Source organism: Cavia porcellus, unplaced genomic scaffold (assembly GCF_034190915.1).
Source record: "Cavia porcellus strain 051 isolate PalLab524CR breed Dunkin Hartley unplaced genomic scaffold, mCavPor4.1 scaffold_7, whole genome shotgun sequence".
NCBI lineage: Eukaryota > Metazoa > Chordata > Mammalia > Rodentia > Caviidae > Cavia > Cavia porcellus.
Window position 1 is genome coordinate 50,847,978 of NW_026947490.1, and position 16,350 is coordinate 50,864,327.

The 16,350-nt window shown below is 35.2% G+C and overlaps 1 protein-coding gene across 2 annotated transcripts in view; it reads left to right on the forward strand.

The window, feature by feature from the left end:
• Nuf2 (NUF2 component of NDC80 kinetochore complex) overlaps positions 1-15,767 on the forward strand; it is a 42,021-nt gene extending 26,254 nt beyond the window's left edge. For both annotated transcript variants that reach the window (XM_013151328.3, XM_003468661.4), the window contains 5 exons: positions 2,191-2,328; positions 4,299-4,439; positions 5,353-5,528; positions 6,801-6,936; positions 13,451-15,767. In XM_013151328.3, coding sequence (XP_013006782.1) covers positions 2,191-2,328; positions 4,299-4,439; positions 5,353-5,528; positions 6,801-6,936; positions 13,451-13,606 — 747 coding nt within the window. In that variant the 3' untranslated portion in view covers positions 13,607-15,767. The remainder of the gene's footprint in view (positions 1-2,190; positions 2,329-4,298; positions 4,440-5,352; positions 5,529-6,800; positions 6,937-13,450) is intronic.
• The last annotated feature ends 583 nt before the right edge of the window (positions 15,768-16,350 follow it).

The following is a 16,350-nucleotide window of genomic DNA, read 5'->3' on the forward strand; positions in this document are numbered from 1 at the left end:
AAAGGTTGGCCTTGAATTATTTGGCTCAATTAGTCATCCTACCTCCGCCTCTTGGATAGGTAGAACAACAGTGTGCTCTACTGCATGTAGTGTCTTTTTTTTTAACTTTATTAACTGATACATAAACAAAAAAAATGTACATTTTACTGATATACGATGTAATGTTCTGATACATGCATACATTTACAAATCAGGTTAGACCTATCCAAAACATTTATCATTTATTCATGGTAAAAATTCAGGAACCTCCTAACTTTTGAAGTATACAATACATAATTGTTATATGTAATTAGCCTACTGTGCTATAGCACAGCAGCCCTTCTTGCTCCTAGCTGTGATTTAGTATGTATTGATCAACCTTTCCTAGTCCTCGTCCCCTCTCCCTCCCCAGCCTCTGGTGACCACCATTCTTCTACCAAACGCTATTCCACATGAGTTAAATCATGCAATATTTTTCCTTCTGGGCCTAGCTTATTTTATTTTAGCTTTATTAATATCCATGTTGTCAGAAATGACAGGATTTCATTTGGTTTTTTTTTTGTTAAATAATAGTGCATTGTATATTTTCTTATCCATTCATCAGGTGATAGTCACTTTTTTATTTCTTGGCTCTTGTACATAAAGTTCCAATAAACATGGGCATTCAGATGCCTCTTCATAATTCTAATTTTATATCCTTTGGATATGTATGCAGTCATCTGATTGCTGGATCATATGGTAGTCCTATTTTTAATTTTTTAGAAACATCTGTACTGTTTTCAATAATGGCTATACTGTTTGACATTCCCACCAACACTGTGCAGTGGTTCCCTTTTCTCCACATTCTCCTGTGTAGCGAACTGGCCTGCCCCGCCAGTCCCAGGTCCCTGCCCTAGGCACGACCCATGAGGAATGAGCCAGCTCCAGTCTTTCCCTACCCAAGGTACCACTTGCGGGGACCTAGTCCTGCTAGTTTGTGACCATGATCTGGGAGGTATACAAGGGTGAAAAACAAACAGACACAGTCAGTTTAATATGCAGGCAGCCAGGGTCCTCTTTCTTCTAGTAGGCAGAGGAGCCCTAATCGTGTGACTCATACTTCTTTTATTCACTAAAACATGTACAAACAATTAGACACAAGATTCATTTGTCTTCCCATATCCATTAGCACATGCCCAGGTGAACAACCTGATCCCAGCTGTATTAGCGTTTCCTTAGAACCAGCATGCTATCACCCGGCATGTTGCAAAGCAGCACAGCCTGCTTCCTTTCTCCTTTGTGCTCACAGAGGAAGCCAAGGAGGACTCCGTTTTCCCATACCCTGCATTTATCTGCTCTCATTTTGATAATTGCTTATCTTACTGGAGTGAGGTGGCATGTCATTGTGATTTTGTGTTTGCATTATCCAGAGGATTGGTGATATTTAGCTTTTTTTCATATGCTTCTTGGCCATTTGTATGTCTTTTGAGAAAAGTTGATTTAAGTCTATTTGTCCATCTTTTAGTTGGGTGACTTTTATTTTCTATAGAGTTTTACAGTGTCCTTCTGTATTCTGAATTTTAATCCCTTGTCAAATATAGTTTGCATGTATTTTCTTTTAAGTCTTTTGCCTGATTTCAGCTTTTGTTTCCTGTGCTTTTTGGGTCATATCCAAAAAGTCCTTTCCCATTCCAATGTCTTCCAAGTGTTTGCCGTTTTCATCTAGTAAGTTTCATTCACTTTTAAAGGTCAGAAGAACAGAGAAATCTGTTTTGATTCAGCAGACAAGTACTGAGCAGTTTCTCAGTGCTGTTACTTTGTTTGGGTACTCAGAGAACAAGGGAAACTTCACAACTTTAGGTTGTTCAATTTATTTGGAATCACATTAAATGTGTAATTACAGTAGTGCACATATAGTAGTTGTACTGTTAATGGAAGAAGGGAATGTAGAGGAAACAGGCGTAGTATTCTCAAGGATCGTTAGAAGTGCAGCTTGCAGGCAGGGGCGGGATGATGTGATATGCTAGGAGGACTGTACTGATCACAGAAACTTAGGCCTTGATTGTCAGCTGTATGAGCTTGACCTTTGCCCTGTAGAGAGCAGTAAGTGCTGTGGTCAGTTTCATATCTCCCCTTCACTTACTCTCTGCAAACTTGAACTTAATTTTTTTTCATTTCAATTATTGAAATGCTGTTATTTTCTTATCTATTACATAAAAATGTTTTTAACAGAATGAACTAAAATTGTCAGTGGTTACACTGAAAGAAGTACAAGATAATTTAAAGACAAAAATTGTGGATTCTCCAGAGAAGGTAAAGAATTATAAAGAAAAAATGAAAGACACAGTGCAGAAGCTTAAACATTCCAGGGTGAGTTTCTTTTTTATTTTAATGCTTTTTTCTTTCTTTTTAGCAAATTTTTGTTTGGTCAATTGATAATTTTCTTACTTCTGAGTTATCTGTATTTCTCTCTCTTCATTTAATTTTTGAATCTGTCTCTACTTTGTAGCTCTTTTTTAGGTAGGATAAAGAATTATAGTTGTAAGATATTTGTTCAGTTATGTCCATTAGAGACTTTGCTCTTAGTGACATAAGCAGAACTGCTTTGTTGTCAAGAGATTCAGGTATTTCATTAAAAAAGAAAGGTATTAAGTAATTTTATAAATATATAATTATAAATCAATACATATTATGAAAGAAAATAGGATGTGTATAGTATTTGGAAGCAGGAGATATATGAGAAATCTAACTTCTGATCAATTTTATTGTGTTTTAAAAATGAAAACCTATCTTAAAAGTAATTTCAAAAAGAAAAAGCATAGGATGCTTTCACATAATGTAATGGGGGAATCTGATTTAGTATTTCAAGAAACTGATGAAAGAGGGAAGACAGTGGAAATTTGAGCTAACATTGAAAAATGAGCAAGTTGTCCTATTAAATCATACATCAAGAATATTTAAAACAAAATAAGCAGCATATGTTAATAAGTAGCATAAGGTTAGAGGGAAGAAGATACACTCAAGGTCATGAGTTAGTGTGGGAGATAACCTGAGAGAGAAGGGACAAAATTAAATGTGGACAATTTAGCACTCCTTTTGAGGCAGTATTTTTCAGCTGTTAAGCTACTTTTCTAATGTATATCTGAGCTTGTTATCTAGATCATTCCTGGTAATTAAAATTATCACACAGGAATAGACAAAAATTGCCAGGCATAATGGCACATGCCTGTAATCCCAGCTATTCAACAAGCTAAAACAAGATGATCACAAATTTCAGGACAGATTGTATTTTGAAACATAGTAAGAACATGTTTCAAAATACAATAAAATGAAAAAAGGATGGAGATGTAGCATGGTGGTAGCTTGCCTGCCTAGCTTTGGTGAGGCCCTGGGTTCAATCTGCAGTACTGGAACAAGAAGAAAAAAGAAGGCAAAGGAATGATGACAATTCAACAAGGTAGAAATAGTTAGGAATGTTTATGAGGAATGATGGTTTATTTAAAAACGATTCTAGTTGAATTAGCTATTCATGTAGAAGAGTCGGTTCTATACCTTGCCCCATTTACAGAAATGTATCCTTATATTGATTGGAAATTTAAATTTAAGAATTTTAGAAGATTTATACTATCTTGAACTTGGAAAGGTTTTTAAAGTTAGCTTTGGAAACCTAAAAACTAAGAGAAAGTCCGCAGAATGAACAGAATTTATAGTACATATGACAGATAAAGAGATTATATCCATTATATGTTAAGAGTGTTTAACAGTAGGAAAAATACAACAAAAGTGAGGAATAATCACAGGACTTTCAATGAAGAAAAATCTAACTGGAAATAAGGGAGGGCAAGAAGTAGTTAGTGGGGACAAAGGAAGAAGTATTTGTGCTGTTACAGAGTTGTAGTAAATATACGTTCACTTTGTCATTTTAGAAGAGGAATTAGTCTTTGAAAAAATTGTAGAATAGATGTCATACAGATGAACAGGAAGATTATAAATGGATAATGTGAGTGTCTAGGTGTGATCAGAAGCAGTTTGAGAATTAGAATTAATTCTTTTAATAGCATCATGAATAACCTTTAGAAGGTATTTCAGTGAGTAAGTTAGTAAAATTATGGCAGTTTTTCATTGTTTGAGGATATCTGGCAATTAAAAAGCATAATTATATGTAAGTAGACACATGTCAGTAGTAGTCCTTTGTACTGCCCTAGAAACTTAATTGTTCTCTGCTCTTTAGCTTTCAGTATTAAATGCAGGAATTATTTAAGAGCAAACAAATTGACATTATTACTGTTTCATAAAGGAAAGTATCAAACTGTGATCTCTATTTTTTTTTTCTTTCAAAGCAAGAAGTGATGGAAAAGTATGAAATCTATAGAGACTCGGTTGACTGCCTGCCTTCCTGTCAGCAGGAGGTGCAATTATATCAAAAGAAAATCCAGGACCTTGCGGATAATAGGGAAAAATTAACCAGTATCTTAAAGGAGGTTTGTATTGTATAGAATTTTTATGTCTTTATTATGTAATTACTTACAATAGTTCTTTGGATTTGTTTTCACTTTTTGTTACTATTTTCCTGAAGAAAAACAGGATTATTCTACAGTATAATAGATGAGCCAATGAATGCTAAGGAATAAGACACTTTTCATTTTAAACATAGTAATAACAAAACTAATTTTGGCCTTCAGATCCAATGAATGATAACTAACATAGCACATTGCTTTGTATATTTTGGAAAACAGTAAGGACTTTTAAAACTTGTTTTAACAGTTGGAAATGATCTTACATAATCAGTAAGCATAAAATCCCAATTTAGTGCCCAATAGTGTACCTAAGATTCATGAAGAGATTTAAAGTTATGACAAATTCTTCCTTATATAGTGAGAGTTTTTCAGGGTACAACTTTAAAAATCCTTTTTTACTTTTTTATCATCTTTAATTTTGATCATCCTCAGCGTCACTAGTTACTTTTGGTAAACTTTTTTGAGAAAATTAGGGATTGTCAGAAGATTAGATTACTGGAGTTATTCTCTCCCCATTACATAGGCTTCTTATATGCCACCAAAAGTGCCAAAGAGTGAGATCTGCTTTTGATGCTTTCTTCTCTTTATTCTTAGCAACTTTGTTCAGACCCTATCCCTGCCCACCTTTTAGCTGATCTTAATACGTCCATCTGTTCTATCCCTGCTGACCGAATAGCATGATAAAACTTGTTCATGTCTTTTCAGTACCCCTGACGTCTTCCTGTCATCTGTTTGAACAGTCTGGATTTTTCCTGGGTTTCAGGGATTCAATAATAGTATCCCATTTCAAAACTGTATGTTACTATAGCCCAAACTTTCATTTTCTTTATAATTCTAATTAGCTGTATTGACTTTAAATACTTCTCATATAACTCAGAGCCTGAACTTAGAGGACCAAATTGAGAACGAAGAGTCAGAACTGAAGAAACTGAAGACTGAAGAAAATTCATTCAAAAGACTGGTGATTGTGAAAAAGGAGAAACTTGCCACAGCACAATTCAAGATAAATAAGAAGCACGAGGACGTTAAGCAGTACAAGCGAACAGTAATCGAGTATGAACTCATTTTGAATTTGGGTGTATTAGAAAGTAATTAGGAAAAGTTAGTAATTTTTCCCCTCGAGATTTCTAAACTACTATTCTCTCAAGAAGACATTCCACCTTTAGGTGATGAAAACAGATGAGTTATGAAACCTACCATTCTCTGCCTAGGTTTAGGGATGTTTTACTTGCTAAGGTTTTGTTTTTTTTTTTTCCTTTTTTAGGTACCATGAGTTCAGTTGCTTTGTATAATTTTTCCAAAGGATTGTGATGCTGCTGCTTATTTCAGTGCAATTGAGAGACAGTAGTCCAGAGTTGCAATAGAATGAATCAGTTGACCTATCTGAGTAGCATCTCTTTGGAGGAAAAGAAATTTTTTTTTAATTCAAGCATCAGTAATTTGCTAAACATTATGTTTTGTTTTAGCCAATGTGTTGTAGGGATTTCCATGGTAGAATCTTCCCACTTGAGTGCTACGGTATGTTTCTAGAATATGTGCCATTGATGTGTCTGAGATATCATTCCTTCAGTCCTGAAAGGGGTATCAGAGTTTGTCTATTTCCTTTACATACTGTCTTGGTTACTTTTCTTTCATTGCTGAGACAAAATACCCAACATCCAAGTTTAAGGAAGGGCAGGTTTATTTAGCTCACAGTCTGTGGAGGTTTCAGTGCATAATCAGCTGGCTCCAGGGCAGGCTTGCGTGGTACAGGGACAGTACTTTAAGGTGGCACAAGATAAAACCAGCAAGAGCAAAAAAATTATGGGAAGCCAGATTCTTTTCCTCCCTTACATTGTAAGCAGACTGTCTACTCACACCACCTCTGTGCCCTTCTCTTGCACAGGCTCAGGATGTTTACAGAGTGAAGACCCAGGCTTCTTGCCGAGTCACTTAAACTTCTAATCTTCTCAAATTAACAGTGTATCAACCATAACACATACCCTTATGCAGATGAAGAAAAAGCAAAGCTTAAAGATTTTGCAAAATAATTGTACTGAGTCATGTTCCCACCTACCATATATAAGTATGCATAACTGAGAAAGTAAAACTTAAAAGTCTCAATTTTAAAGAAAAGCTCTTGGGTGAAAGTGTTCACTGGATGTCATGATGTCATTATAGCACCATACTTCGGGGTTTTGATTCATTTCCTTTCATATCTTGAGAAAAATTTTAGGTTTGTCAAACACACAGTGACATGTGAGTCTCTTTGTAATCAAAATTAGAATTGTTTACCTTTTTAGATGCTTAGGAAGAATTTTGTTAGCTGTGTCTGTTTTCCTTTAGGGATTGCAATAAAGTTCAAGAAAAAAGAGGTGCTGTCTTTGAGAAAGTGACAACAATTAATCAAGAAATCAAAAAAATTAAATTTGGAATTCAGCAGCTGAAAGATGCCACTGAAAGGGAGAGACTGAAGTCGCAGGTGAGTATGTGTTTGTAAGAAATTAATTTCAAGTAATGCCATGACTTTCAAAGGTAAGTCCTTTCACCTTCATTGTGAAGATTTTATTGGGGTCCCTGGGTTAGGAATTGATTCCCACAGATCTTTTGCTTTTATTTCCATTTACAGTGCCTTTTCTGTTATCCTGTTGGTTTGCATGTTTATCTCCTCTATTCCTTTCTTATTTGCCTTTTTCCTTTGGCAGCATATAGCAAAATGTCGTTCTTTGCAGTAAAAGCAGTTCCATAAAGATTCTGAATTTATTAAGTAAATGGACTTGAATAGTGATTTTAAGTAATTCCTCTAAAATGTATAACAGCATTTTTTCCCTAATAAAAGAATCTCAGAATTACTTCCTAGTAGCAAAGTTAAATGAATTTGAATTGTTAACTGGAAAAAAAGAAAGAAAAAAAAAAACCTTAGACTGGTTCCTTTTTGTTATGACATACTTAATATTTTTATTTTAATTACTTCATGTTACTGTATTTACCCTTTGTTTGATTTCAGTATTTTTACTTTTACTGCTTTCTAAAAATCTTGTTTAGTAAGAATAGACAGCTTGCTATCTACTTATTTCAAAATGCCAGAATAATCCCAAGCATAAAGTGTTACCTATGTCTATCCTTTTAACTACCAATGTCTGAAATAGTATATTCATAATACATTTATTTCATCTCCACTGTGCCTTCAACTTTCGAGGTATAATGTACATATTTGAGGGTTTTTCTGTTAGAACAATTGCCCAAATTACCTTGCTAGAAATCAGTAAAAATAGCCATTTATCGTGCAAAATCTCCTGGCCTCCTTTCTTCTCATTGTTCTTTATCTTGCCTACATTAACACTTTGAATCAAGGTTTCTGAAACTCCTCAGTGTCTGATAACTGTATAAGTACTTGCCTGTCATGGTCTTCCCTGATCCATATCAAGTCTGCAGAGATCCTAGCACCATCCAGAAAAAGCCACACCGCATGATCCTCTGAACTCTCCTCGAGCACTCTCCTCTCCCTGAGACAGTACATCATTAGCAGTTACACCTGTAATTAGGTATAAACATAATGAATATGGTCTCAAGACTATCTTAAAGGTAAGAAAGACAGGAATGGGGGAAGAATTAGAAGAAAAGTAAGAAATTAAAAAAGAAAAGAAGATTATGATTTCCCTCACTCTGTTCAGTATCCTGTCCTGCTTTTTTTGATTCTTCTTTTTCTTTCTGTATTCAAACTACTTTTCTTTTTCTACTTCTTAACTGAATTATGTGATTATTTCTAAATAAATGAGATAGGAAGTAGACACTCAATTATGTGCTTATTTTTAATTGGGAATGGGGACTAGAAAGACTTCAGGAATTCTTTAATCCTATTTCTTAATTAAATCAAACCCAAACCATGCTTAGAATGATACCTTTACATGTAGAATCTTGTACATATTTGCAAGATTAAAAGGTCATCTACCATAGTTCTTAAAACTAGCTGTGTATTAGAATTCAGCAAAGCAGTTTTAAGTGACTAACCCTCCAACCAAATACATTGAATTACAGTCTGCAGCAGTAGGACCCATGGATCTTATTTTTAGCATGGCTTTTTTTTTTTTTTTTTTTTTTTAATACCAGGAGTCAAACTCAGAACCTTGCAATTGTCAGGCAAGCACTTATGCTTCCAGCCTATATCCTTGGCCTTTAGTATCGCTTTTAAGAATCACTGATAAGTTCTGCTTCAGTGATGGAAATCTCATAACTGTCCAAACTGTTCTGCTAGAACAGCATTAGGTGTTGAAAGGTTCTCATTTTGAGTTTCAAATTTTCAATTTCTGTACTTTCAAGAATCCAGATCTTCTCTCTGGAACAAATCTATGCTCTCTTCTACTTAACAGCTCTGTACACATTTGAAGATAATGATCATGTGTCTGTTTAGTCTTCTCTTATTTGGGTTAATTAGCTCAAATTTCCCAGCCATCCTTTATAAAGCTTAATTTTCAGATTCATTACTATCCTGTTTCCTATCTTCTCTGTTTCCGTTTTGTCATTATACCATTTAAAAATGTAGAACCCAGTATTAAACACAGTCTTCCAAAATTAATGGTGTGACTAGCTTGAAATCACAATGCTTCCATTAATGAGCATAAGATTGGGTTAGGTTTTTAGCCGCAGCATCTTCCCTTTGACCCATGTTGAGTTTAGATCTATTAAAACAGCTCTGTCCACATCAGTTCTGCCAAGCCTGACCTGGTGATCTGGTTGTACTTTAGGACAGAAAGCATATTGCATCTTCCATTATACTATTCTACTTTTTATGGTACTATCTGTAGAAAATACTCAATAATATTTATTGATGATTTAATACATACCAGTGAGATAAGTAGTTATACTGTCTGTAAATTCCATGGATGTTATATAGTTGTAAGTTTCTCTTATCTGCAAACTGAGATCATTAGACCAACACTGTCCAGTTGAACTTCTTGTGTTAATGAGAATGATTTTTTGTACTGTTTAACTATAGCTACTAGGCACATGTGGGCCCTTGAGCCCTTGACCAATGTGAGGAACTATATTTGAATTCGATTTAAATTTAAATAGCTACATACAACTAAGTATTACCATATTAAACAGTACAGAACTAGACTGTGCATGTGCATGTTACAGCTGGAACCCAGGATCTTGTTCTTGCTGGAAAAATTCTCTACCAGTGATTTATACCCAAGTACTAGCCTTTAGCTTTTAAAATATTTACTTTGAGATTGTCACAATAAGACTTCATGAGAATTAATGTAACTGGTATTATACAAGTTCTGCATGGACATAGAATTTAATTGGAAACTACAGCATTTGTGAGGAGTATGAGCTGAGACCACTAAACATTTTGTGAAGACTGGCTTGGGATTTCATGTTTGTTTGCTTCTGTGGATGTGTCACTGGAATTGGGCTTTACTGTTCCTTTCAGTTTTTACAGCTCTGTCTGCATATTGGCTCCTCTTTGAGAGATTATTTGTTCTCAAAAGAAAAGTGCTTCTTTGGATATATTGAAATGTAGACATATATCTACACATTATATGTCTTTATTTAGCTACACTTAGTTTAGACAGTTTCTTGCAAGTAGTATCTTTCTACCAAACTTAAATTGATGCTGAATGTGCTGGGGGTTTTTTTGTTTTTTTTTTTTTTTTTTTTTTTTTTTTTTACATTCACATAAGCTAATAACTAATTCACTTATTTTCCTATATGAGTTGAGAAGTAAAGCTTTCAAAAATTTTAAATTTATTTTCCTAATGGTTCATTTTCTATCATAGATGTCATTTGGTGCTTGCTTAGGTCTTACAAATGTAAACACACTCTTTAATCTCTGTATTAGGATTTAATAACTACGTTTGGATATCTGGAGAGTGTTTAGGATATACATATTCACAAATATGTGAATACATATATGGGCTTAATCTGGAGTTATAAGTAATAGCTTTCAAACTATCATAGGTAGCAGAGGTACTAGAAATGGTGTTCTTTTGGTACATTGTAAATTCATACTAAATTGAATTATCTGTGTAATTATTGAAAATCAGGTAATGTCTGCACTAAAGTTTATATGAATTATAGCAAAACTGTAGGTTTAGGAAAAATTTAATAGGAGATATGCTTAAAATTGAGAACATTGTACCAGTATACTGCTTTCCATGTCCCACTGGCAAAGAGTGGCTGTTTTATTTCACCAGTGAATACAGTCCGTAACTTTCTGGGATGCCACTATCTATTGTATCATGGCTTGAGAATTGTTTTGTCTAAGGAAAATAATAAAAGAGTATTATACTTGATAAGTAAAAAACATACAAGATAGTTTATTTCTTATTTTATTCAACCTATGAAATCCACTATGTGTATTTAAGAGGTTTTTTGCATATCCATACAGGTTTATATGAAGGTATGTTATTGCTTATAGAAGAACTACCTGATCTGCTTATTAAAATAACTCTAAAAATAGTAATATTTTTTGATTTATATGACCTGTGTCTTGGTTACTTTTCTCTTGTTGCTGAGACAAAATACTTAACACCCAAAATGAAGAAAGGTTTATTTAGCTCACAGTTTGTGGTGGTTTCAGTCCATATTCAGTTGGCTCCAAGGCAGGGTAATGTGGCATAAGGGCAATACTTCAAGGGGGCATAAGACAGCACGGCAGCAAGAGCAAAAAGGGCAAAAAGGGGAAGCAAGCGTCTTTCTCTCCCTTACATTGTATGAAAGCAACCCACTCAAAGGCAGGTGCAGCACTCCAGCAATCCTAGAACTAGACAATGAACCAATCATGAACTCTAGATTCAGCTGCCTTTGAAAGCCTCCTGTGACTGCATGAGGCTTTGGGGGGACATCCAGACTCAAACCATAACAGTCCATCCCTGCCACCTGCAAAGACTCATGCACACCCTTTATGTAAAAGACATTTAGTCCATCTGCAAGAGTTGCCAAAGTCTGAACAGTTTCAGCATTGCTGGAAAGTCCAAATACAAAGTCTCCTCTGAGATTTAAGATAAACTCTTAAAACCCCTATATAAATGAAAACAAACATTTCCAACATTCAGTGCATAAGATAAACATTTTCATTCTAAAAACTACAAACAGGAAGATATAAAGGATTGGAACAAAAGCTAGTCCACACTCCAGCAGGGCAAACATGAAGTCCTCTAGTTCCATATCCAGCATCTGTAGCAATCTGTGGCAAATTTGTGAGCTCCAAAAGGCTTGTGCGACCACCCCTATGGTACTTCCAGTGGTAGTAGCTCCCATGGCTTTTCTCTTTGGCTGGCTTTGTTCCCTCCTTCCAGGTTTCCTTAGATGATGTCACAGCATACTGCTTGGCCCCCAAGGTCTTCTGAAATTGGAGTAGAAGCTACCTTAACCTCAGAATTCTTACATTCTGTATGGACTTAAAACCAATGCCATGTGGATGATGACAAGGTTCACTGCCAGTTGTAGCAGTAGCCAGGCTTTCCTCTCTCTTGGCAAAAGTTTGAGTGCCAGGATCACTGAGCACTCTGAACCTGATTGTGAGGAAGAAATTCTTTATGCTGCTGCCATTCTGGAACATAGGCTGCCACCATTGTGGAACATGATGCTCTACAGCTTTCTCCTCAAAGCACAATCTTTCACTTTTGCAGTTTTGAGGGTACAAAGGGTGCAGACTTGCTTTTTGTGATGCCCACGGGCCATCTTTTATATTTTCTTATTCCTTTCAGCAGTTAAGATCTCTTCAGCTCTATCTTTGCAGTCAACAGCCTTAGTGGAGCTTCCATTCTTGCCAAACTCACAATGTTTTAAATTATCCTGCTGAGCTCTTTGCTCTTAATTCACAACATAAATCTGGCTAAAACAATAGCCATACCACAGCCTCAACTTTTGACTGCCTTAAAATTTCTTCTGCCAGATTAATTAATCTGTCACCTATAATCTTATTCTCAGGCAAAGGCTCTGGACAGGAATAAAATACAAACTTTGCCATAACGTACATTGTCTGGAGTCCAACAATCAGTATAATCCTTACCAGCAAAAGCCTCCAAACCTGGTCTATATTGTCAGGATTTCTATCAGCTGTCTGACCAGAATCTCCCATTCAGAGCAGCCTATGGTGTTCCAGCTCTGTTCTTTCAAGCAGTGTCCAAATCTTTCCAGATTCTTCCCACAAGCCATTCCCGCAGGCTGTTGAACTGTGTGGTCAGGTACAGTTACAGCAGTGACCCCACGCTTCCTTTACCAAATTGTCTTGGTCACTTTTCCCTCATTGAAGACAAAATACCCAACACTCAAAATGAAGCAAGTACAAGTTTACTTAGCTTATAGCTTGTGGAGGGTTTAGCCCATAATCAGCTGGCTCCAAGGCAGGGTAGTGTAGCACATGGGCAATACTTAAGGTGGCATAGGACAACAAAACAATGAGCAAAAGGGGAAGCAAGCCTCTTTCCCTCTCACACTTTATGCAAGCTACCCACTCCAGGGCAGGTGCAGCACTCACACTGCCAATCCCAGCATTAGACAGTGAACCAATCACAGACTCTAGATTCATTTGCCTTTGGAAGCCCCTCATGACCACATGAGGCTTTGGGGGGACAACCAGGCACAAACCATAATGGAGTACTTATTAAATGTATTTATATATCTTTTAAATGATGACTTGGATCAATTATAGAGGTTTCTACAGTAAACTAGAAAATTTCCTTGTTTGACATAGATGCATAGAAAAATTTCTTCCTGATTATTACAAGTATTTATTGTTAATTTCTTGTAATGTGGCCATTGTCACATTTTTGCTTTGTTTTCTCTTAACTGTCAGACTTTTCAATGGGTTAATACAATTTATGAATGAATATTTAATAAAACCAAGCATACGTGCAGGTGTGTCTGAGTTTGAGCTTTAAAATACTGTTAATAAATTTGACTGAAACTATTGAAATTCTTGTAATTCATTTCTAAACTAGACTGTCACATGGAATAATTCTTATTCTATTTCATTTTCCATTTAGGAAATATTTCTAAGCTTGAAAACTGCTGTAGAGAAATACCATGAAGGCATTGAAAAGGCTGTGGAGGACTGTTATGCTCGGATAGATGAAAAAGCTGCTGAACTAAAGAAGAGAATGTTCAGAACGTCAGCCTGTCAACATAATGTCACCTTGTAAATAATGTCACCTTGTAAATAGCTTGCCATTCTCTTAATTTTTGTTTGGGAAGGAAATAGTTAAGTTAATTTTGGTTCAGACTTTTATAGACTTATAAGTGATCATTTCATAAGATGTATATTCAATGTAATTTTTTAAAAAAAATTTATAGTTAAAATAGTTACACAGCTAATTGTTGTAAAACAATTTTGTTTTACGCAGTTATTTAGAGTAAAACAAAAATAGTTGCCTTTAAATCAGTATTTTTTTCTGTTATTATCATGGCTGTTGTTACTTTATTGACATGCAGAACTGTAGCAGTACTGAGCCTTGGCAGCACCCTAAGTTTTGTAGTTAGACACTCATTTGATTCTCTTACGCAGATCAAGGTAGATATTGTAGTATATGTGATGCCAAATTGAGCACAAGGCAGACATTCATATTACTACTTTATAAAGTAATTATGAAGCTCTGCAAAGATTAACTGGGCCAAACTTTGACCTACGTTCTACACTATACTGAAATCAGACAAGTTTTCATTATACCACACTTTGTAATGTAATTAGTTAAAAGAGAGAATTTGAGGGTGGTAGTCAGTGTTTTCATTGATGCCATTGGCCTTTTCATGAGAAAAATGAGCTAAAACATGTAAAGTTGTTAGCACAGTGCCTGACATATGGTAGACATTCAGTACCTATTAATAGTTAGCATCATGGGTGTTTGACAGAGGTAGTAAACTGTAATCAAAGGTTCCCATTAGAGTAAAGAACCCAGAATAAAAGGAACAGCAACAATGAGTTCTCAGGGAGGAACAGACAGGAATGTGTACTTGAGCTTTCTGCTTTGACCCTTCCTTGCATTTCTTTATTCGTGAGTGTTAATCCCATAGACAAATCTGCCTGTGAGACTAGATAACATGACTAAATCTCTTATCTAAGACATTTTAACTCCCTGGACCTGTCTCCATCATTAGTCACTGCTTTTTCTTGCACAACCAAATTTCTAAAAACCCATTCTATGCTTGGGAATCTGTCTATTGTGGCATCATGGCTTTGATCATGGCTACATGTTCATCGTTGTCTTCCTTAAATTCTACTTGTCTATTTAATGCTTTTTTCCCCCGGGGTTTATCTCAGGAACAGCACTCTTGGTTGTCATAATTCAGTATTTGTTCCTTTAAATTTATTTTCCCAGAGAACTTTGTTCTGTTACCCCCTGAATGTTTGTTTTCTAGGCTGCTTCTCTTGCTGCTCATCCCAACCTCTGTACTCCTTTTGGGAAACTTATTGATGCCCCTGGATTCAGCTGGAAATTAAATCCTCATATAACTATTAGTAAATTTATGTACCTTTTACTACATTTATGTCTCTCTTCATTTTCAGACTCGCATATCCTAAACTGGGTGTTTTTAACCTTTTGGCATTTTGGTGAAGCCAAGTGAGCTCTTTCAGAATAATATTTTTCATGCATGAAATAAAATATGGGATCATAAGAGAAAATAGTTAAAATCAGATATGATGATCAAATATTAAAGACCATTGTGATGAATTCATATCAGTGGCTGTACTTTTGTTCAAGTTGGAAAAGGCACTCATCCACCCTTTTATACCATTCACACCTGACTCCCTTGTATGCATTTGGGTTTGGTTATCAGAAATGACAGGTGAATGTACTCAAGTATCCCTCTCACATTTCTTGTACTCATGTTTCAATTACATCCTCATCATTTCTCATCTGATAATACTTGTAATAGTCTTACTGTAGTCTCCAATACTTCCACATAGGTATGAGAGTGTATAATCTAACATGAAATTAAACTGTTAGTGGTCTGTACAGTCCTTCGGCTTCTCAAACTGTTCTCACAGTGAACTAACTCACAGGAACCATGACATGTTTTAAAATTTCCAGTGAAAACAGTAATATTCGATAAGACACCACAGTAAATTACTAGTTCAACCTGGTTCACTGTTGTACCCTGGTATGTATACCTTTAATGATACCCATGAAACTGGGTTTATGTTTTTGTTTTTTCTGCAAGTGTCTGAATATCATGGAACAGGAAATGAAGGTTACAATGTTTAAACAGATTCTAAGGATTGAAAAATTGTATAGTTTGCCCAATAGACATAGATATAGAATTAGTAACTAGTTATTTAAGAATAAAATAAAAATATTATTTCAATTTCTGTTCTTTGTTTTGTTTATGCAGTACTGGTGACTGGACCCTGTGCCTTTGCATCTAGCTATATGCCCAACCACCTTATCCTTTTTTAGTTTTGAAACAGAGTCTCACTAAGTTGCCCAGGCCAGACTCAAACTTAAGATCTTCCTACCTCAAGCTCCCAGAGTCCAAGTATTACAGGTGTGAACCTGTATGTTGTTTTTCTTATACAAACAATATTGGGTCATAAATGCTATGAGGGCATTTGGACTTAACTACATAATAAAAAGGATTGCTAAGTTAAGTCTTTCTTTTTCATGGGATCTTTCATTTACAGGATAAAGTAAACAGGTATAAATTTCATGGTCTTTCATAATCTAGACTCTTGTCTTTTCTCTCAATGACTTCTCAGGCAATCCTGGACAACTTTTAGTTTCCATGCCTTTTATTTTATAATTTTCCTTTGTTCAACTACAAAATACTTATTCTTCAAGACTCCATCAAAACTCAGTTGTAAATACATTTTAACTCAATTTTTTCCTTTTTATTTTCATTTTAAATGTGTATTATTATAGTATACTGTTTATATGTATTTTCAACCTTT